At 35.6% G+C, this 25035-nt stretch overlaps 1 protein-coding gene across 1 annotated transcript in view; it reads left to right on the plus strand.

Annotated features, from left to right (window-relative positions):
- The window catches only part of RSRC1 (arginine and serine rich coiled-coil 1), a 409375-nt gene that overhangs the window by 377662 nt on the left and 6678 nt on the right, over nucleotides 1-25035 (plus strand). Inside the window, exon 9 of the mRNA XM_087870329.1 lies at nucleotides 23021-23127. Coding sequence (XP_087726455.1) covers nucleotides 23021-23127 — 107 coding nt within the window. The remainder of the gene's footprint in view (nucleotides 1-23020; nucleotides 23128-25035) is intronic.

Genomic DNA, 25035 nt, shown 5'->3' on the forward strand with positions numbered 1-25035 from the left:
TTTAAAAGATACACCAGCTTAACTGAAATATAATTCAGGTACCATGCAATTAATTCATTAAAGGATCCAATTCAGTAGCTATATTATATTGAAAGGGTTGTATAACCATTGCCCAGTCAATTTCAAACCATTTTCAGCTTGTCAAAAAGAAACCCTGTACCAATGAGGAGTCACTCCTCATCCCTTTGTCAAAGGCAACCACTTGTCTACTTTCTGCCTGTGTAATTTGCCTATTCTGGACATTACATATAAATGAAGTCAATATATGGTGTTTTGTGACTGGCTTCTTTCACTCAGCATAATATTTTCAAGGTTCATCCATGTCGTAGCATGTTTCAGTTCTTCATCCCTTTTATGGCTGAAAAATATTCCATTGAATGAACCTACTACACTGCACTTATCCAATCCTCATTTGATGGACATTTAAGTTGTGTCTCTTTTTGCTTATTATGAATGAGGCTTCTATGAACATCCATCTCTAAGGTTATGTGCGGATGGATATATTTTCCTTTCTCCGTATATACCTAAGAGTAGAATTGCTGGATTATGTGGTAAGTCAGTGTTTACCCCAATATGAACTGCCAGACTCTTTTCCAAAGTGGCTGCACTGTTTCAGATGGAGCTAGAGAGTATAATGCTAAGTGAAATAAGCCAGTCAGAGAAAAAACAAATACCATATGATTTCACTCATATGTGGAATTTAAGAAACAAAACAAAGGGGGGGGGGGAGGAGAGAGAAACAAAACAAAACAAAACAAAAAAATGCTTAACTATGGAGAACAAACAGATGGTTACCAGAGGTGAGGTGGGGGGTGGGATGGGTGAAACAGGTAAAGGGGATTAAGGTACACGTATCTTGAGCACTGAGTAATATATGGGATTGTTGAATCACTGTATTGTACACCTGAAACTAATATAACTCTTTGTTAACTACACTGGGATTAAAAAAAATTTTTTTTTAAGTGCACCATTTTATATTCCCACCAGCAGTGTATGAGGGTTCCAGTTTCTCCACATCCTAAACAACACGTGTTATTGTCTGTCTTTTTTATTATAGCAGTCCTAGTGGTTATGAAGTTATATCTCTGATTTTTACTTTCATTTCCCTGATGGCTAATGATAGTGAACATCTTTTTTATGGACTTATGAGCATTTGTATAAATTCTTTGAAAACAATGTCTGTCTATTCAGATCCTTTGCCCATTTTTTAATTGTTATTTGTCTTAGAGTTCTTTTTTTTATATTTTCTGGATATTCAACCCTTAATAGGTATATGATTTGAACAGATTTTCTCCTATTATGTTAATTGTCTTTTCACTTTCTTATTGGCATTCTTGGAAGCCCAAACTTTTTCATTTTGATGAAGCATGGTTCGTCTGCTTTATCTCATGTCACTTGTGCTTTTGGTGTCACATCTAAGAAGACTTTGCCTATCCCAAGGTCTCAAAGGCTTACTATATTTTCCTCTAAGACTTTTACAGTTTTAGCTCTTACATATGGCTCTGGGATCCATTTTGAGTTCATTTTTGTGTGGGTATGAGGAAGGAGTTCAACTTCATTCTTTTGTGTGTGGTTATCCAGTTGTCCCAGCACCATTTGTTGAGCTCATTCACTTTTAAACTATTTTTATTAAGTATGAAATACATTCAAAGGCCTATTTATAGTATATATGAAAGGTTTAAAATAGCAGTAATAAAGACACCTGCACACATTTCCCAACTTGAGATACAATGAAACCCCTTCTTGCAGTGTTCTCCAATCTTACCTATCCTGAATTTTGTGCCTGTTATTCTCGTGCTGCTCTGTGTGTTTCACTACATTTGTGTGTATTCCCAATAACATAACATTTAGTTTTAGATGCTTTTTAGCTTTTTATAAATAAAAAAATAGTGTGTGCTTTTTTTATGACTTGCTTTCTTTTTCTGTTCAACATTATTATACACATCCATAGTAATGCTTATAGTTGTAGTTTATTCGTTTTAACTGTTGGAAACTATTCTATTTTACGAATATACCCAAATGTATTCATTCTCCTGTTGATAGCCATTTGGATTGTTTCACATTTTTTGCAATCACAAACATTGCTGATATAAACATTCAGTTCCTCTCTCCTGGTGCACTTGTGTAAGACCTTTTCTAGGGCATGTATGTCTAGGAGTAGAATTGCTGAGATATAAGATAGACATATCTTCAGTTCTACCAGATAGTGCCCAGTTGGTACCAAAGTGGTTGGTGCCAGTCTTTACTCACAAAAGTATGGTATGGCATTTCTGGTTGCTTGACATCCTTGTTACACCTGATATTTACAGACTTCTTTATTTTTGCCAATGTGTGGTCTTATTGCCACAATGTGGTAACTATAAAACGGTATCTGATCTCGGTTTGAATGAGCATTTCCAAGATTACTAATGGAGTTGAGTTTCTTCTAAAGTATGTGTTGGTCATTGGTATTTCTTCATCTGTGACCTGCCTATTCAGGTTTTTAACGCATTTTTCTATTGGTTTCAGCATTTTCAAATTTTTTGTCAACTCTTGTGTTATAGATATCTTTCTCAGTAGGTCTTAGTTTTTATGTGTTTGAATTTATCAATCCTCCCTTTTATATTCTGTACTTTTTTATGTCCTGTTCTATAAATTCTTCCCTAATTCAGGGTCATAAGCATATTCTCCTTCACTGTCTTCTAAAAATTTTGTCTTTCACAGTTAAATCTTTAATCCACCAGGAATTGATTTCTTTATACGGTGCACTGTAGGGGTCCCAATTTTTTTTCATATGGGTAACTGTTTATTCCAACATCATTTATTGAATTTTCGCTCTTTTTCCCTACTGAACTGCAATGCCAGCTCCTTCATCAGCCAAGCTTCTCAATAGTGTAGAATATTTCTGGCCTCTCTGTCCTGTTGTATGTCCTACTAGATCAAATTAATTATCCCTACCCTAACAGTGTATGTATTAATTACTAGCTTTATAATAAGTCAGGATATCTGGTAAGACAAGTCATCCAGCTCATTTTTCTCTATATGAATATTTTGGTTATTTTTAATCTTTGCTTTTCCATATACATTTGAGAATGAATTTTTCGAGATTCACTAAATTGATAAATGAATAGACTGATCATTTGATAACTCTGGGTTTTTATTGATATTATGTTGAATCCATAGGTTTGGTAAGAAATGACATCTTTATGATATTATATCTTCTTATCTTTGAGCATGGTATAGCCCCACATGCTTACTGGTGTCTTCTCTAGTGTCTGTTGGTAAACTTTCACAATTTTGTCCCTAATGGACTAGCATATTGCTCATTGGATTTGTTCTTAGGTACTTTATATTTTTATGCTATTAAAATAGTATCTTTTTTAAAATTATATTTTCTGCTCATGGCTGATGTACACAAGTGCAGTCAACTCTTAAATATTGGTTTTATACTTAACTAATAAATTATCTGTAAGTACTTATGGGTTTTCTCTATAATTATTTATTAATAGTCACCTGTATGTTTCTTCCTTTCTAATTGTTACATCATTTGTTTCCTTGTTTTAATCTTATTGCACTGACTAGGACCACCAGTACCTAATAGAAATGATAGCTAGCATGATTATTCTGTTTGTGGGCAAAAGGATACTTTTTTTAACATTGTATCATTAAGTGTGATATTAACCTTACCTATTTCAGGTTGACTTGGTTTTGTGGGGGAGGGAGGAGTAGATTCCCTTTTTTCAGGTTAGAGATGTTTCCTTCCTTCCCTTGTTTGTTTCTAATCTCAAATAGATGTTGAATTTTTTTGAAAACTTTAGTTTTTTAGTTTAGTTTTTCTCCTTTAATCAGACAATCTTCTGAATTACACTAATGTATCTTCTAATGCTGAACTAAATCTGTGGTCCTGGAATTAATTAATTCAACACGATTATGATGTATTACCTTTTTTTATGTTCCTGGATTTCATTTGTTTGTATATGAATTATACATAAATATGTATGTATGTTTGTATACAACATTGTGTGTGTGTATATATATTGTTTTCATTCTTTTACTCTTTTTGCATCTGCATTCATGATTTCTATAATGTTTCCCTTTTTGTACTGTTCTTGACTAGTTCTGAAAGCAAATTTGTGCTATCCTTTTTTTTTCTTTTTTAAAGATTTTATTTATTTATTTATTTGACACAGAGAGAGACAGCCAGCGAGAGAGGGAACACAAGCAGGGGGAGTGGGACAGGAAGAAGCAGGCTCCCAGCAGAGCAGGGAGCCCGATGCAGGGCTCGATCCCAGATCCCTGGGATCAGGCCCTGAGCTGAAGGCAGATGCTTAACGACTGATCACCCAGGAGCCCCAAATTTGTGCTATCCTAATAAAATGAGTTAGGAAGTCAATTTGGGTGACATCAAATTATCTTGTCCTTGAAGGTTTGGTAGAATTTTGCTATAAAGCTTTCTGAACCTAGCGTTTATTAAAAAGTTTTTTGCAGGTGGTTCAATTTCCTTATGAGTTAGAGGACTACTAGGACTGTTGACTTTACTTTTGGTCTTTGTGGATTCCTTACCTCATGTGATCTCAACAATACATTTAATCTGATTTTTTAAAATATTCTGTCCAGTATTATTTGTTGTTGTGTTCAGCACAAGTATCATTTACAGAACCTTATCCTCCATTATCTAGGAAATGGGAGTTTTTATTTAAACATCATCTTTCTCTAATGTGATTTACCACATCAATCCATTAAAACTCCTTTTTTCCAAAATACCAATACTCTCTAATTTGCCAAATCTAGTGGAATTTTTCTCATCATATTCAACCTTGCAGCAGCGTTCAAAACAACTCACCATACTAGTCTTCTTGAAACGTGTCATTTTCACTTTATATAGCATTTTATAATACTTACCTGATTTTCCTGCCAGTCCTGGCTAGCCCTGTCTCTTCTTTCTACCCAGTCTTCAAGTATTGGCATTCACTGAAATTTAGTTCTTTTTTCTCTGTAACCTTTGTCCCTAGGTGAATTTGTCATTTTCCATTAGAGTAAATACTTGTATATGCTTGTTACTTCCAAATTTATATCTTCAGCCCAGACTTTATCTTCTGAAGTCCAGACTTGGAGACATTTTTTTTTAAACATACAAGCATGTCAAAGTCCATTATGTCTAAAACAACTGTCAGTTCCCACCTGATCAGGGTAGTCATCAGCTTTTGCCTACAGTCCCGTAATAGCCTCACAATTAACTCATTTCTCTACTTTCTCTTGATGTACTAGAGAATGACTAGTGACTGCTTTGGACTGAGTGCTCTGGAAAGACCTCCCTGAAGAGCTGGCATTTAAATTAAATCTGAATGAGAAGGGACTTGCTATGAAAAGAGCATTCTAGGTGAAGGGAACAGCTTCTGTAAATATCCTAAGGTGAAAGTAAATTTAGAATGCTTAACAACTACAAGGAAGGCCAGTGTGGCTAGGGCAAGGTTTAGAGATTTGGATGAAGAACTTAGAAGGAGCCAGATTATGTAGGATTTTATAGGATTTTGTAAGTAAGAGTATGGAGTTTGAATTTTATTCTAAATGTGATAGGAAGCCAATGAAACATGATAGTTTAAATTTAGGGGGTAAGATAAGAGAGAAAAATCAAGGTCTGGAGGTTGGTAAAGATATCAAGGCTAGACCTGAAGATTTGAGGGTCATTAGCATGTAAATGATATTTATAGCTATGGGGCACCTAGAGAGAAAATAAAGATCGAAAAGAGGAGGGGGTTCAATCGGAACATTGTGGCACCCTAACATTTAGAGGGGCCAGTATCGGAAAATGAAGAATTGTGCCTAATGAGGAGAAAGAAAATGAGGAGCATATGGTGTCATGGAAGCCAAATGAAAAATACATCAAGACTGAGGAAGTGGTTACTTGTATTTAATGATGGGTAGAAGTAGAAATGGAAATATAATCCTGTTCCTATAAAGGTCATCATTTAGTAGTTTCAAGGACAATGAAAAAGTAGCTCTTAATTACTATCTAGAAATTCATGAGAGCAATAAACAAGTATCTGCCATTTTCCCAAAATTAAAAAAAGAGAGAGAATCTTTAAAGAGCTTCCGTCCCCACTATAGGAAAACCACATTCTTTAGCAACAGTAGCCTGTCTTTAGCTGACCATTCAGCAAATACTAGATTCCTTGTGAATGCTTAGTGTGATCCAAACGCTGTTCTTGTTAGACTTTCAAATATAACGTTTGGTTCCTTAATTTGTGCAGGTTTGGCCCATTGCTGTTTTGTAGCAAAATTTAAGGACGATTGATAACCTTTTGGACCAGATGAGATTTTATTAGAGCTTACAGCTTTGCAGTATGTCTGACTGGATGAGCATAAAGAATGTAGGAACAAGTAAACTTGGCTTGTTTAGAGGGACCTTTCTTCAGTTGCCTATTTTGAACAAAGACTTAGCAGTGAGTAATTATTGTTTGAAGTAGTAACTGGCTTTTATAGAATACTTACTAAAAAAGATTTTTAGAAAGGGGATAGCAGGGAGATACTGAAATTTCTAAATCCATTCCCTGACTGTTTTGGTCAATTGGCTTTCTGACGTGTTGGACAGTAATTGCTTCCAGGGACTTGTTTTACTGTCTGACTAATCACTGTGTCATTGCTTCTGGATTACTGACCTCCTATGTCCATCTGGCTACCAGGATCAAGCCCAGAGTCAACCTGTAAAAACTCTTCTTGAAATGTTTTAAATTAATTGTGGATTCGTAGTGGTTTCATTTTCAAAGGTTTATTTTTAGTATGAATATTGTGATACAATATCAGTTTTGTAATTATTAAATGAATTTAAGTAGGCCTGAAAGTGTTTATGCATGTATGTGTTTGTGTGTTTGTGTAAAGTTTATATTTTTACCCAGTCTTAGTGTTCATGACTTCAAACTTTATTCTTAAATTTTTTACTTAAAGTTTACCTATATCCAACATAAGTAATATGCCCTGGTTATTCCAGTTACAGATGCTACAAACTGGCAAGTATACCTTCTTAAGGTTATAAACCTTTGAGGTTTATAAATTTCTCCACTTCTATGGACCCATTATAGATTTTTCTGCTCAGATTTTGAGTTACTATAGAATGATTGCCACTAACGCTGCCATCTCCCCTTTCCCAAAGATCAGAGATCTTTAGAACACTCATCGTATGTCGGTAGTTGATGTGGATCCATAAGAATTAAAATGTATAGGGACGCCTGGGTGGCACAGCGGTTAAGCGTCTGCCTTCGGCTCAGGGCGTGATCCTGGCGTTCTGGGATCGAGCCCCACATCAGGCTCCTCCGCTATGAGCCTGCTTCTTCCTCTCCCACTCCCCCTGCTTGTGTTCCTTCTGTCGCTGGCTGTCTCTATCTCTGTCAAATAAATAAATAAAATCTTTTTTAAAAAAAAGAATTAAAATGTATAAAGAATAGATTACTCAGAAATTATGTTCCTACAGTTAGAGATTTGTCCAGAGCCACTGTCCTCCCATACTGGGCTGGAATTGGAAGCTCTGCATGTGAAGCTCAGAACTGTTGTAAATGTTCTGTTACCATCTCCCTTCCCTTTCTTGCCCTGCCCCCTTTTCACACATCTTCAGAACCCCTTGTCTTACCTTAATCCCAAGGTTTAGCTCCGAAACAATCCTGATCTTCCCATCAGTTCCTCATCTCCTGGAGTTTTCCTTTCTCTGAATTTATCAGTCCTGCAGGGCACTGCTCTCTTCTACGGAATGATAAACTCCTCTCTGCTAAAGTGTTTCTTCCATCCAGAGGTCATGTTTGTACTTTAGTAGATACCATATCTTAATTTGGAAGAGAAGATGGAAATTTAATGGGAATACTTGTCCAAGATAACATAATTTGTTGTGAAGCTGGATCTTACAGTGCAAGTTTTCACAGTCGCGTACTTCGGATCTTACAGTGCAAGTTTTCACAGTCGCGTACTTCACGCTTAAGTAGAGCTGGACTTGCCTATTATTTTGTAACTTTATAACTTGAAACATTGTGTTTTTCATGAAAAAATACTATTAGAAGAAAGTGAATGGTTAGTATTAATGTTACCTTGTTCCTATAGCTGATTTCTGTCACAGTCATGGAGGAATGGGCTAAAATATATATCTCATTTCCCATTTGTTTCTTTATTTCTTTGTTTATACTCTGCTCCTTATCAATCTGAATGGCTCTATACAGGTCTCAATTTAATGTGGCAAATGTGGGAATTATGGTATGGTGTACTTTATTGAAATCATAATGTATTAGAAACAGGTTAAAATGTGGAAGCTTTTCTCCATTTTTATTAAGGTTATGATCATTATTGATGTGAGATTTTCAACTTAAATATTTGCTACCCTCTTTTTCTTAAAGTACAGTTTAAAAAACCAAATCATTAGGCTATCTCACCAGAATATTTTAATTGGAAAAAATATACAGCTATGCATATAATTCATAACTGTGACTTACTATCATATAATTATCATAACATCATCAAGGAGATTTTAAGACTACCTAAAGTTAGCAGCAATAAATTAAACCAAATAAGAATTACACAATATTTCTTTGCATGCAGCTTGACCAACTTTATTGGAACATACAGAAACATGCAGAGTTTACTTTAGTAATATAGATTTATGATTACCTATACTTAAATAATATAGATAATGTGGCAGTTAGGACTTTTCTTAATTAAAAGCCAAGAATCTTTTTTGCATTTATTTGAACGGTAAGACTGTAAAGAGAACAAAGTACTGGCAAAATAATGGACCAAACAGAAAGCAGATTATAATTAACAGACATCAGAGTTCATTTAGGATGTGTAGGTGTGTTGCTTCTTAAATGATAGTTTGCGAAGTAGAGATTATTCATCCATTTGATTTGGGGTTAGACGCCCCAGTTCTTTTCCCTGAACAGGTAGAATTTCTCCAGGTATCTCAGACTCTTAAACATATGCACTCACCCTTGGTTCCTTACAAGTCCCTGAAATACTTTCCTCTTCTATTAGTCTCATCCTTTATTCTCCCTTCAGTTTTTTCTTTCATCAGTTCTACCTGAGTACACTTCCCAGACTACATTCTTTAACTAAAAAAACAAAACAAAAAACTTGCCATCAACATTTAGTCATTTAAACTATTATCTTCTTATGTAGCAATTCCTTTATAAAGTAATATGAATGTGGCTCAATTTTTTATTCTAAAATCAGAAGAAATAAAAACTTAACATAGCAGTATCTCTTGGTAATAAATAACGTTTTTACAACTTGATCCCAAAAACTATTTTTAAAGTTGATTTAAGGAATTGGCAATTCTTTTCTTTTTCTAAGTTTTGTACCTAATTAATATTTGGAGAGTGTCTAATTTTATTTGTAAAATAATTTGTATTTGTATTTCAACTTATTCCTGAAACTGAATTTCATTATGTATTACATTTTGCATCCTAATGCTAAAATTCAACATTAAGTGTTAGGAGCAAAGTTTCTACTAAGAATCAATTTTATTTAAAATGCAAATAATGTGAAATAATTAAAGCAGTTTTTTAAAAGAACAAAAGCCTATGATTTACACTCCCTAATTTCAAGATTTACTATAAAATTACGGTAATTAAGACTGTGGATTGTTGTAAAGATAGACATAGAGATAAATGGAACAGACTAGAGAGACCGGAAATTAACCTTCGCATATATGGCCAATTAATTTTCAGCAGAACTACCAAGGCAATTCAGTGGGGAAAAGAAAGTCTTTTTAATAAATGGTGCTGAAAAACTGGGTATCCTTATGGGGAAAAGAAACAATGACACTTATCTCACACCACACATAAGAATTATCTTGAAATGTATTATAAATCTAGAAGAAAATATAGGAGAAAATCTTTGAGGCCTTGAGGTAGGCAGATATTTGTTTGATAGACACAAAAAGCACAAATTTTTTAAAATAATAAATTGCACTTTTTTAATTAAAAAGTTTTGCTCTTTAGGGAACCTGGGTGGTTCAGTTGGTTAAGCATCCGACTCTAGATTTCGGCTCAGGTCATGGTCTCAGGGTCCTGGAATTGAGCCCCACATTGGGCTCTGCACTCAATGTGGGGTCTGCGTGGGATTCTCTCTCCCTCTCCCTCGGACCCACCCCCTGCTTGTGTGCTCTTGCCCGTGAGCTCTCTCTCTCTCAAATAAATAAATAAAATCTTTAAAAAAAATAAAAAGTTTTACTCTTTGATAAACACCATAAAGAACAAAAAGGCAAGTCACAGAATGAAAAAAAATATTGGCAAATATATATATTGACAAAGGATGTATATTCAGTACAGATAAAGAATTCTTGTAACTCAATAATAAGACAGACAACCTAGTTAAATAATGAACCAAAAATTTGAAACAATTTTAAAAAGAAATGAATGGTCAGGGGTGCCTGTTTGGCTCAGTCCGTTAAAGCATCTGCCTTCAGCTCATGATCTCCAGGTCCTGGGATCAAGTCCCGCATCGGGCTTCCTGCTCAGCAGGGAGTCTGCTCCTCTCTCTTTCTCTCCCTTTTCCCCTCCCCACCGCTCATTCTCTCTCTCTCTCAAATAAATAAATAAAATCTTTTTTTAAAAAATGGTCAGTAGTGTACTACAAAATGCTCAATATCATTAGTCATCAGAGAAATACAAACGTAACCATATAATCCAGCCATTCCAATATTATATATTTACCCAAGAGAAGTGAAAATACACAGACTCTAACATAGATGTTAACTATAACATAAACGTTACAGTAACTTTATTCTCAAAAGCCAGAAACTGGAAACAGCCCAAATGTCTATCAACAAGCTAATGGAAAAACAAATTGTGATTATTCATGTAACAGAATTCTACCAGTAATGAAAAGAACAAACAACAGATCTACCCAATAACACGGAGCGATAGTACAAAAACATGCTGAGTGAAAAACATCAGACATGAAAGAGTGTACCATTTGTATGAAATTCTAGAAAATGCAGGCTGACCCATACTGGGTTTCTTTAAGTGCAATGATTTTATATGCTGCACTTCATTAATATAGCAAAATACTCTGCTTTTAAGAAAAAGAAATTAATATCTTCTACTGTTCACTACCATTCTCCCTACCCCATCTCTTTAAAAGATCAAAATTGAGGGGCACTTGGGTGGCTCAGTTGGTTAAACATCTGACTCTTGATTTTGGCTCAGGTCATGATCTCAGGGTCATGGAATTGAGCCCCATGCCAGGCTCTGTGCTCAGCACGGAGTCTGCTTGAGATTCTTTTCCTCTCCCTCTGCCCTTCCCCCTGCTCTCTCTCTCTAAAATAAGTAGATGAAATCTTTTTAAAAAGATCAAAATTGCATATAAATTTGATAAGCATGTAAAAGAAGCATAAAGAATCATAACTCTTCATTATGTAAGGTTATCAGCTTCAAAAGCTACGGAGGCACCTGGTTCAGTGAGAACCATACAGAATCTGAAATACAAAGACATGGTTTCGTACTCCAACTCTGCCTCTTTTAGTACCTCTTAAACTTTGAGAGTATCAAATGGTGTATTTGAAAAATGGAGATATTATTTATTACCAAAAATTGTATCTGTTTCAGAATCAAAAAAGATGTCATTTCAACCAGAAGTCTCCAGCACCGGGCAGATATAGGTCCTAAATACATACTGGCTGAATTAATTTCAATTTGTTTTTGAACCCCAGCATTTTTTTAATATGTTAAGGAAATTAAGGCATGTGGAGCCATGGACTATTTCCTATAAGCTTATGAACCCTAAGACAAAATGCTTATAAGAAGAGGTCTTTGAACTCACAACTTTGTATTGACAACTTTAATGTCCAAATACAATATGTTAGTTACCTGTTTGCTTCTGGTGTAAAGGAACAGATCACAAAAGACTTGAGTTTAGGCTGTCTGCTTATCCTGGCCGAGCAAGTCCCATGATGAAAAGAATCCAAGTCCTTGCAGAATTAAGCCCCACCGCTTCTAGTCCATGTATAACTTTCTGTTAAGAAATCTAATAAGGAACTAGCCGTTGAGGGGGGGGGACAGAAGATATCTTTATGCTGATGATACATTAACATAAGAATCCCTTTTTGGGTAGAAGATTCCTGAGTGTACTCTCTACTCCCTACCCCAGTCCCCTGGTGCTAGGGGTAGGCAGCTGCTGCGCAGCTTCAAAAGGTAACTGGGCTGCCACCAACCCAGTGCTTCCAATGTTTTCCCATTAAGTTTTTTTTTTCCCTCCATAAGTTTTATTTCATTAATCTTAATGCCGCATATGCACCCTTTCTCTAGCTAGTGGGCGGCCAGAACATAACAACTTGCAAACAAAGGCAAAGGCGTTACTGGGTTGATAGAAGAGAGTTGCAGGGGTTTTGTTGGGTTTTTTTTGTTGTTTTTTTTTTATCTCCTCTGCACCTAGGAGTGAGCATAACCAGTGCTTTTGGGGGGCTATAAGGGGAGTACGACTTTTGACTTTCTCTGGGTTGGAGGAAGGAGTGGATTGCTGCCTCTGGGTTCAGTATTTGTTTCTGGAAAAGCTGTCTTTTTACTAGTATCGTCCTCATATATACCCATGCATCTGCTTTGCAAAATGTAAGACTGTGGAGTTCTTATATGCACTTGTAAACATACTCTTGGATAAATGGTTCTTTTGATCATCCAGTACTCTTCATTGTCATCTCATTCATTTCTAGGTTTAACACAATTTTTTAAAATAAGTATTTAAATATAAAACATTAACCCTAGGTAAAGAACTAAGGGATTTTGATATGCCATAGTTATTCTTTCTTTTTTTAGTAGTTGTTTAACCCTTACGTGTGCATATAATAGTCAGTTGCTGTTAATATTCCTATTTTCTTTCTCTCATTTGTTACAAAATTATAACTTTAATACAATGATACATTACATTTTAATTATGTATTATTATATTTGAACCTGAACTACCATATGAATTTGTGAGATCTTATTTTTATATTAACATCTATATTTTATAATGTATGTGGTGTGTGCATATACATATATATGTTTATTGTAGATACATCTGACTACGTTTATATGTTCACAAAGATTTATATAGAGGCATTAAAAAAACAAACAGGCATAGCCAGTCATGGGTGTTTGTTATATATAAAGGTTATTGGGGATGCAAAGATATAAAAGATAGAAGAACCTAGTAATTGCCTTTAAGATCAGAGCACAAAGCATTAGTTTGGATTTTACAAGGCCAGCCAGCAACAAAAGAGCAGTAATTTATGAGCTCAGCGTAAAAGAATAGCATAATTGCATTAAAAATTAATGCTAATGAACACTAAAATGGGGAAGGTGGTTATGATGAAAGTTTGTATTCATCTTCTCTGGTTTGAATGATGGCTAGTGGCTTGATTAATGGCTTAATTTCTATCAATTAGCGGGGAAAAATCTCCTGCGAGACAAGGGTAAATTGAGCATTGAATTACATATCTTGCTTTTGTGTGCTAAGAAAAAAGAGCTGCGTATCTCTGATATTAGCCACAGTGACAAATGTGGTGTGCCCTGCGATGTCTGCATTAGCTCTCCTGACAGGCAAGTTGTGTGTGGTTATGGGGTGTTTGGAGATGGCTGGCAGACAGCGTTCACTGCAAGCTCCTTAGAAACATACAACTCTTCCATCTACAGAATTTTAATTAGAGTCAATAAGAATTCTAGAATTAAAATGGACAGCAAACAGCATATTCAGGTTCTGTATTCTGCCCTGTTAATCTGGTATACCTTGAATTATATTCCTTTCTTCAGTCCTATTCAAATAAGAAAGCTTCCAGAAGCTTTAGCTTTGTTGGAGTTATTCTTTCTTACCATTCTATTAAAGTAGATTTGACTACCCAAGTGTGTTACACTTGAAACAAGCATAAGGCAATAGTCTGTGTAGTAGATTACATAGTGGTTACTGGTTTCGCCAAATTTACAGAAGCCATTCTAGTTCTTTGCAATAATAATTGCTACATGATAAATAAAGAACAGCTCTGAAGTGGTTATTTACTGCTCAGGTGGTTTTCAGGCTTAAAGGAAAGAATGCGGGTTCTCTAAAAACTTATTTTTTAATACATTAGTAAAAGTTTTGGGGATGTGACATACATAATTCTTTTTTTTTAATATTTTTTTATTATATTATGTTAGTCACCATACAGTACATCCCTGGTTTTTGATGTAAAGTTCGATGATTCATTAGTTGCGTGTAACACCCAGTGCACCATGCAATACGTGCCCTCCCCACCACCCATCACCAGCCTATGTGACATACATAATTCTTTCAAAACTTTTTCAAATGTGTAAGCTTCTAAAAATATCATTTGTAACTTAGCTCAAGATAATGCCAGAAGACCAAGATAATATTTATGGCATCTTCTCTACGAATAAAGCTCTACAATACATTGTATTGAATGAATAAGCATTAAAATGCAGAATAAGAACAATACCAAGAACATTTATTATTCCTAGTAAATGGATGACAAAGAGGGAAAAAATAATCTGTTGTTTGGCAGGTGTGGGTAAAGAACTTATTAGATGAGGAAATAATGACTAGATCACAATGACTGGATCCCCCATTTCTACAGCCAACTAGTTATGTGACCCTGACCAAGTTACTTCGCCTTAGCTTCTCATCTGTACAATGAGAATAATAATAGTACTATCCGTCATGGTTATGAGGGTTAACTGAGGTAATCCATGTGAAGTTCTTAGCGCAGAGTGCCATAAATGTAAGCTTCTGTTACTGCTGGGATTACTACTCCTTCCACCAGAGCCGCTCATCTGGCCTTTTCAGCAACCATTTAAATGAAAAATTAGCCTTTGTGACCTTCCTCACTGGAAAGGCGTTCCAGGATACTGGTGATCAAAGCAAAGTGTCTGTGGACTTACAGACACTAAAGTAAAATACGTTTGCTTTATAACCCAATTTCTACCACGCAACTACTATTTTGGGGAGTCTGTGTTACTGGACACCGTTAGGAAGCCACAGGGCCTCCCATCGCCTGAGTCGCTGGAGGCTGGGAGGCCATGTGTCCGTGAAGCACTGTTCCCCATTCAGCCTGCAGCATTCAGTGCGTCAGGGTGGACTCCAGTGTCTTGGCGGGTGATAAAACTCAGCTGGGCCTTCCGTGCCTTCTCGGCGATGTGCATAGGCCTGTCCTCTCTTCCAGTCTTTCCCACCGCCCTGCCACACCACAGGCGATGCCCCAAAAAGTGTGAGCTAAAGCCACTATTACCTGGCTGAACTCAAAAAGGTTGCCAGCCTGAAACCGTATGACCAGAAATTGAGAAGTTTATATGTAAACTTTTTAGGCAACTTCCATGTCTTTACTACTGTGACTGAATTAGCACTCGAGTACTATCACTAGTCTGTCATTTATGAAGTGCTTCTGTTTCCTTACCCTGTGCTAGCACACGGACCCTCTCCTACGTTTTCTTGGCTCGATCCTTCACGTGATTCTGCTCTGCTGGATTCACCGTGTCAGAGAGGATTTCCCTGAACATCCCATCTGAAATAGCTCCTTTCTCCTTTCTAGCCTCTACCCTGCTCTGTTTTTCTTGATATTATATCGTTTATTTACGTGTTTATTATTTGTCTCTCCCAGTATCAGCTCCATGAGGAAAGAAACTCTTGTTTCTAAACCCTTGTGTGCTGAACAATGCCTGGTGCATCGAATGTGCTCAAATATTTGAAAGGAGGAAAGGGGAGAGAAAGGAAGGGAGGGAAGGAGAGAGTCAACCTCAGCTGTTCTGTGTTTATTCCCATGCCACCGAGAAGAACCCTGAAACCATTACGACTTGAACCACTTGCCCAAGGTCACACAACTAGTAAATAGCAGAGACAGGGCTTAATCCAGATAGTCTGAACCCAGAGCTGTTAAAACTAACCATTTAAAGACCCTCGATTTTTTAAGTTACAACAACTTCTTACAATTTGACATTCCCCCCCAAGTAGTTTTATTTTTTTAATGGTTACTTTAATGCCCTTTCATTTTTAGTTTTTCAATGAAAGTTTATGGACTGCTTACTAAATAATAAAGCATACTACACTAAGTCCTGGAGTTGACACAAAAAGTTATGTCCCCTCTAGCTGGGGAAACGGAGCTTTCACTAATGAAGAGATTAATATCCGTGCAAGGCAACATATGCTAAGAGCCAAATGAATTATGGAAGAGGCCTTTTCTCACCGGTGGGAAGAGGTGATAGGGAAGATTGAGAAAAGGTGAGAGCATTTTAGGTGAGAGGAGCTAAGTGAGGTATTCTGTGCGTAGTTTGTTTTTAATAAAGCCAACCTTGATACCCAGTTCACTTGCACTTATTAAAATGTTTCTCAGAAACTCTTCACTGGTACAGTCATATTAAAGTTATTCCTATTACTTAATTTGATACAGAAAGCAGTTTAATATAAGATTAGTCTGTCTTGGACCTTATCCAAGGAGGGTTGTTATTAGAAGCCTTCGGGAGACTCATTGACATACATAACCTGGTTCTGTATTAACGGCTTCCAGAAGACCAATAGACCAGCCACCTTCTACTTACGAAGTTTTCTCATCTTTCAAGTTATTTGTGGATATCAGTTCTAGGAATTTGTGCCCAGGAATCTGGGTCTTATGAACACCCTTAAAATGTTGAGGTTAGGTGAATTTCTAATATGCGCTTTGTATGTTTTATGAAAGAAACTTATTATTTAAAATGTACTGTTTTGAAGGGAAAGCAATGGCTGTGTTTCGTTAAAATGTGTGTTCATGATAAATTGTTATAACTTTAGAATTTCAAGCAAGCTTTGTGGCTTTTTCCAAGTAGGTTTTGTTTAGAGTTTACTGAATAACTATGTTTGTTTGTTTGTTTATTGGCCAGAATCTGTTGTTTGTTTTTATTCTTATAACAGCACTTGAAAATGCTTTACATTTCAAAGACTGTTTTGCTTTCAGTATCGATGTTTTACCATAAAGAGGAATTCATGGATGTTTCCATTCTTGACTAAAATTTAAGTCAATTTAAACTGAAACTAAGGTATTCTTTTGTATTATTCATGTACTATTCGTGTATATTTTTTTTTTTACTGGAAGAATAGCATGAGTACCTCAATAACTATGAGGCCAACTGACCCAAACTCTTTGTAACATAAAATGCATTTTAACTTTGGGGAAATTCATAAAATATTAATATTCAGAAGGAGTCAGTTGAAGATGAGATTTTCATGTGTAAGATACCCTCCATAAACTCATGTTGGCAGTTATCCCATGATTACATCTTGGGTAATAGCGCCATCTGCTGTTCTGAGCCTCGCATTGCTGCCAGTTTAGAGAGAGCGGTTTGTGTAATCTACAAATGGTATCTAGATTAAAATTTTGCCTTTTCAAATAAAAGGTTTATATTGGACCTTATCATCCTTACTTATTAATCTTAAATTTGTGTACCATTGGATAATTTTTTTAAAAAAATTCTGTAAAAGTTGTGTCATGTAAAATTCTCAAATATAACTTGAAGTGGTTGGTGAGCCTAATTTGTATAACAGCAACAGTATCGAATGAAATATATGATTTTAATTTTTATCACAAAAGGAACAAAATTATTTTCCATGTGGTGAGTTAGTCTGGATTTTTTTAGCCTGTAGTGACTTCGCTTTCTGACTCCAGTAATTTTTATTTTTACTATGAAATATGTATCCCTTCTACTGAAATTTTACAAACTACCTATGAAAGTCATTTTATTTGCCAATAATGTGTTTATCAGACTGGATGAAATGCTGATAGATCTCTTTTCTTTGTGTTTACCATGTTAATGTTTAAAAACATCCTATAATTTTGATTCTCCCAGTAACGTTATTCCGTGTCTTTATTTTTTACCTCACGGCTGGTGAATACAAGATACTTTGTATGCTAGGCATTCATGCCAAGCATATAAATGATGAGTAGTTTTCATTCACATTTTTCCTATTCTTAAAATTGGTAAAGAATTTTTCAATGACAAATTGGTCTGTAAAACTTAAGAACCTGAATTTAAAACAATTTACTCTATCTTACTGATGTGTTTTATTCTGCTTCCCAAAATGACAGGATTATATTCAAGACCTATATTTGGGGGCACTGATATTTGAATTTTGACTATGAAGCCATTTAAAACATGCTTTATGCCTGTTATCAAACAGCATGAAGCTGAACTATTTATAAGACTAGAAATGTAAATCTCCCGTGAATTTTTCAAGTTTTAATTTAAATCTCTCTCTCTTACTCCTTAATTTAAATATCACACTCTTTAAATATCACTGGTAAAATGGTTCCCACAAAAAGCAAAAGCTGTGTTGGTTTGTTTTCATATTGTAAGTCAGGCAAACTGGCTTCTCTTATCTGCGCTGTCACTTTGTGTCGTCCTGAAGTGATCTTTAAAGAAACACAAAGATAACGTTCTGATTTTCTCTAATCTTTTTCCTTCCTTCCTTTATAATTTCTCCAAGGCTATTTTGTTAAACATACTGGCCTCTGGGCCAGCTTCTATGATAATACTTTTATTTGTATTAGGAGCTGGTTGTATGTCTGTATTTGAAGCTGCAAACACTATAAGCTTTAGACATTGAGTACTATTTGTGAACTCACCTCTGACTTCTAATACTAATGATGTGCTTTGTAAATCCAAATGAGAGAATATGTTAGAAAAAAAACCCAAGGTTTCAAATAGTTGATACATATGAGACATCATCCTGAAGTCTGAAATACTGTCTTTTGGTTGGGAATTAATGATGGTGAAATAATAGACTGAAACCTGTACAAACAAATGTATGTTCACATTGGCAAATTAAAGTTGGATCACACGGAATGGTATCCATTATGACTTTTTTCTGCCATATTAACACTATTATACACGTAAGTAATAAAAATATCATCCACTGGTATAAATATATTCACATTAATAAATTAGCTGGGCAAAGAATCTCCTCATTTTATATGCTCAATTAATACATTGCATAATTAAAATCCACAGGAGCTTTTATTCTAAAGCATGTGAAGTATTTGCTCATCCATGACACTCTGACAGTACTTGCTTCTGTGTTGTAAACTATATTCTTCCTAAGTTGGGAGTGTTGGCCCTGGCAGCTATTACTTCCAGACATTCCATGCATTATTTTTCACATGAGAAAGGACTAGTTAGAGCTGTCAGGGACACATCGCCAGAAGACTATCTTTCCCTTAAATAAACTGGAGGTTGCATAGTACTATGTGATTATAATTTGCAATTGGCCAAAAGTTAGAACAAAGATTTTTCATAAGTTGTTAATTTTTATTGAAATATTAAACCAAATCTCTTTTCATACTCTTTATAACACTTAGTCTTTTAAGCTTAGATCTGCTGGGATATAAAAATTACTCTTATTTAAACAACTATCAATTGTCAAATCACTTTTTATGGTTGTTTCTCAGAATGTAAATCTAGTTATTGTCTATGAAGTCTAAAATCCCAAAAATGTTTAGATGCCTTTGTTGAATATATGGTGGCTCCTAATCCAGCTATGTATTCATACCAGCTTAGAGCAAGAGTTTAAACAGTGAGTGTGTGAACCATAATGTTGCATTTCTCCTGCCCAGCCCGGCATGTGAAAAAAAAAAAAACAACAAAAATATGAAACAGTGCATTTCTTAAAGCACTAATTGGAAAAGCAAAAGACTGAAAACAACTCAAATGACCACCAATAGAGCACTGGTGGGAAAAAACTCATAAAACCATAAAACAGTTAACTATATAGCTGTAAAATAGAATGGGGAAGTCTCTATACTGGGGTGGAGTGTTACTGAAGACATAATATGTAGTATGTTAATTTTGTTTAAGAAAGAAGAGATTATAGTTACTTTTTCAGAAAGAAACAAAGGAAAGATAAAAACCAAAACCTAATAAAAATGGTTACCTATAGATTGGGGCAAGAACTGAGAGAATGAGGAAAGGAAACCTAGACTTCTCTGAATGATGTTTTACATTTTGGCTTTGGAATCATGTGTTTTATGCAACTAAAAAATAAATATTAAAGACAAGAAATAACAAGTCTTGTCAAGAACATGGAGAAAAATGAACCCTTGTGCACTGGTGGTGGGAAGAAAAATTGGTGCAGCCACTGTGGAAACAGAATGGAGGTTCCTCAAAAAGTTAAAAATAGAAATACCACATGGTCCAGTAACGCCACAATTCCATTACTAGGTATTTACCAAAGGAAAACGAAAACATAAATTCAAAAAGATAATATGTACCCGTATGTCTATTGCAGCATTATTTACAATAGCCAAGATAAGGAAGCACCTCAGTGTCCATCGATGGTGAATGGGCAAAGAAGATGCAGTGTGTACACACACACACACACACACACACACACACAGGAATAACACAGCCATAAAAAAGGATGAGATCTTGCCATTTGCAACAACATGGATGGGCCTAGAGGCTATTATGCTAAGTGAAATAAGTCAGACAGAAAAGGAAGATGCCAGATGATTTCACTTATATGTGGAATCTAAAGAAACAAAACAAAAAGCAGAATCATATCTACAAATACAGAGATGCCAGTTGCCAGAAGGGAGAGGGGTTGGGAGATGGGCAAAATGGGTGAAGGGGAGTGAGAGGTACAGGCTTCCAGTAATGGAATGAATAAGTCCTGGGAGCAAAAGGTATAGTATAGGGAATATAGTCAGTGGTATCATTATAGCGTTTTATTATGATAGTAGCTACACCTGTGGTGAGCACAGCATAAACATAGTTCTTGGATTACTATGAACAACAGTATGCCTGAAACTAATGTAACGTTATGTGTCAATTGTACTCAAATAAAAAATACTACTATTAGGGAGGCCTGGGTGCGCAGTCGGTGAAGTGTCTGCCTTCAGCTCGGGTCATGACCCTAGGGTGCTGGTATCGAGTCCTGCATCGGGCTCCTTCCTCAGCGGGGAGCCTGCTTCTTCCTCTGCCTGCCGCTCCCCCTGCTTGTGCTCACTCGCTTTCTTTCTCTCAGACAAATAAATAAATATTTTTTTAAATGTGTTGATCACAAAGACAATAAAAGAAAAAGCAAGACCTAAATCAAAAATAAACTGAAACGAATTGAACCTAGCTATAAATCTAGTTGGTAGCATAATCACATGGAGAATTAATTCAGGTAACTTTAGAGTATACTGTTTTGACAATTCATCTTGTTTATAGTGATATTTGTCTTTTTATTTTGAAACTAATACATACTTAACTTTAGTATTAAGAGAAACAACTAAGTACTTTTGATCATATCATTAAGACTTAAGATTTTTTAAATGAGAGAAAAAATACACAAATATAAAATCAGAGACTTTAAAAGCCCTTGTCTTTAATTTGATTGATAGTATCAGCATGAACTCATATTACTTTTTTTTCTTAAAATATGCATTTCCCATCCCGCCCACTGAAAAAGCTGAGACGCAGTGACAAACCACAAACAGTGAACACCCCTGGTGCCCAAGTTACTGTCTTTAAATATCATTCCCCACTAAAAGCAGTCTGAGCCCTTTGGAGAAATGGCTAAGTTCAGGTCTCGGGCAGGAACTGTACAAGATGAGCCTGGAACATCTTGTTACACCTTAACTATGAGGGATCATATCAAAAGGATGCAGGGCCAACTTCAGGATGTCCCCACTACCCAAAGGTAGAATAATTTGAGCAACAAAATATGAAAATGATTACACAGAGTAAAATACGTTAAGTGTATAAATATTCAGGAATTCATAATGCTCATCTATGGATCAAAATTGATAAATAAAGGGAAAAATTAAACATTTATTCTGCCTTTCCTGTACAGACTATACTTTACAGTCAGTAAGGGAAGTTCTTCTTTACAGAGGATCCTGCTAATAAATGCAGGGAGAATAATAGAATTAGGAAATCACCATTTTGCAACATTTCATGAAGTAATGGATCTAATCAACAAACATTAATGTCTGCCAAAAACATTAAGTGAAAAGTTGATGAAGAAATTTATAATAGGGCCAGGCTGACATCACCTTGGACCCACTGATCAATCTTCACACCTTTAAAATTGGGAGCAGCACATCCCGATACGGTGTAATGGGAATTACACAGCATCACCTATGATGTATCCTTGACCAAAAGAAATTGAGCCAGAATCATATCCAGCCTCTAGATCTAACTATTGGTTTACACAAAATATGAAGAATAGAGAAACATGTTAAATGACATCGTGAGGATAAAATCAGCCAGATCTAGAATGTAGAAAATTTTCAAGTGTAAACGATCCATTCTCTGCAATAAATAAATGGCAATGGAAGGGAGGGCCTGAAGGCTGTCAGTGACTAAAAGGGATATAAGAGACTTATCAACCAAGTCTAATGTGTGGACCTTGTTTGGATCCTGTTTCAAACAAACTACCTGTAAAAAGACATTTTTTTTGGACAGTGAAAATTAAACATGGACTGTATAAGATGATATTAAGGCATTATTGATAATATTATTGGATATGAAGATGGTATTGTAGTTATATTACTTTTGGTTTTTTTAGTCCTTATCTGAAATGCCTACTAAATATTTAGGGGTAATATGGCACGATGTCTGGGAGTTACTTTTGAGTACTCCAGGTCTACCCAAGAAAATGAAGTGAGGATCAATAAATAAGAAGTAACAGAGAGTTCATGGCTATAGGAGCTGGGTGATGGGTGCAGATGGAATCATTGTGCTGTTAATTCCTTTTATATGTATTTCCATAATAAGTTTTTTTTTTTAATTTTTAAAGCCCTCCCACAAGATTAGCCCAGATTAGCTTGGATCATGATAGCAGTGCCTTCTCAGCAATGTTTCATTAGGTTTTAGGTGAGAGCCTTGGTGTGTAGGAAGGTTATATTTGTGGTTCTCAAGGGGAAAATAGTTTTTTGTTAGAGCTTAACTGTAACATCTTTTTATCCAGTTAAATTCCAGAAGTCATAAAATTACTTCATAGAAAGAAAGAACCTTGCTTAGAATAGTGTTGTTAACAAGCTTACACACCAAAATACACTGACATTGTACCCTTTTTTTTTTTTTTTTAGACCAAGCCACCCTGGTCGAACAAGTAAAAAGAGTAAAAGAAATTGAAGCCATTGAAAGTGATTCTTTTGTTCAGCAGACATTCAGATCAAGTAAAGAAGTCAAAAAGGTAAGTTTTCATCCAGACATTATGAATAAGCCTTTAGATGCCCACTGAAGAGATGCTTTATTAATGGATTTTACTTAAATGTAAGTGCTTCCTTCTAACAGAGAGATGAAGTAGGGTGAGCGAGTGTCAGTGTGTTATTGAGAGAGAGAGAATGAATCAGTGAGAAGCAGTTCAAGTTTAACTTGTAAAAATATATCTGATGCCATTTTTATTTTAAAACTCACTGAGAAGACAAAGTAAAATGCCAACAGTTCTAAAGTAGTAATATGCATTTCATCAACATATAGTTTTCTTTTCAAGTGTCTACATCTACTTTTTGAATTGACACTGCTAGAGGAAAGTTAGAAAAGAGCTTTAACAATCAGATTATTACCCAAATAGTAATGTGTCTACACTCTTTGCCCAGATGGCTATCACTTCTTCAACTCCAGTAAAAGGAGTTTTGATTGGCATTTTATTTCTGTTGAATATTGCGTGTGTTCTTTCAATTATTATCAGGGCCAGCTTTAGGAATGTGTTCCTTTAGTCAGAAAAGGTATACTACTGTGAGGCGCATGTATTCTTTAATAACATACATGTAATAAAGACATGGTATTGTTACCACTTATTCAAAAATACTCTACATCTGTAAATATATTAATGACTGTACAGTATCCTGCTGATGAAGTTATCATAAATTTATCATAATTCATTTATTTTTTCTCTGATACTAGATATTCAAGTTGTTGTAAGCTTGAAGGTGTTACATATATGCTTGTAAATATCCATTATTATCTCCTTAAGATCAATTTTTCAAGATGGAGTTATTTGCTTAGGGTTAATATTATTTATTTTCACACATGTTCTCATGGTCATCCTCCACATACATTGTACCAATCCAGACTCTGCCCACAAGTACAAGGAGATGTCTGCCTCTCACACCCTGGTTAACACCAAGTCCTTTTTCACATTCTGACCTGATAGGTAGTCAGGCGAAAATTGACATTTTGTTTTCCTAGTAGCATTTCTCTTGATGCTAGTGACATGCACAGCTTTTCAGTTACCGTATACTTTTTAGAATGTCACCGGAGAGGTGACTTGAGCATGTGCTGCGTGCTGGGTGCACGGCACCAGCCAGCCCTGTTAACCCGTGGTCCCTGCCTTTGTTTGCTGATTTCGTTTGAACTTTTTGTAGTTTGCCACACAACAACTCCAAAAAATGGTGGAACTGTAAAATGAACATCCATAAGTATAGTTGCTCATTTTATTTAATATCTTATTCTTGAATATCTTACATATTAAAAGGTCATTCATATGTCCTGAAAGAATTGTAATTTATTTTTAAATTTACTTTCCTAATATTTGTTTTCTGAGGTTCACCCTGACTTACTGGACTCACTTAAGATAAACTAGCATTTTCTTTCTGTGGACATACGTATTCCTCTCTAGTTAATACACCAGGTTTTCCTCTAAACAACTTTTCCCCTTTTGATACTAATTATTAATAATAAACTTATTTTTGGGCGCCTGGGTGGCTCAGTCGGTTAAGCGGCTGCTGTCAGCTCAGGTCATGATCCGAGGGTCCAGGATCAAGTCCCGCATCAGTCTCCCTGCTCAGCAGGGAGTTGTCTTCTCCCTCTTCCCCTCCCCCTTGCCGGAGATCTCTCTCACACTCTCTCCCTCTCAAATAAATAAATAAAATATTTTTTAATTATTTAAAATAATAATAATAAACTTATTTTTAAGTCCATTTTTTTCCTCCAAGGTACTGGCAGCTCTTCCAATAACTAGCAAAACCAGCAGCGAGCAAGGAAATTGATCAGAAGCGTACCTGATACAGAGGAAAGAGGATGGGGCTTTGGATTCAAGGAGATCTGAGTTTGAATCTTAACTCTCACACTTCCTGCCATGATTTATGGTCTTTAGCAA

The sequence above is a fragment of the Ursus americanus genome, chromosome 20 (genome assembly GCF_024610735.1).
Source record: "Ursus americanus isolate L20-20 chromosome 20, mUrsAme1.1.p, whole genome shotgun sequence".
Taxonomy (NCBI): Eukaryota; Metazoa; Chordata; class Mammalia; order Carnivora; family Ursidae; genus Ursus; species Ursus americanus.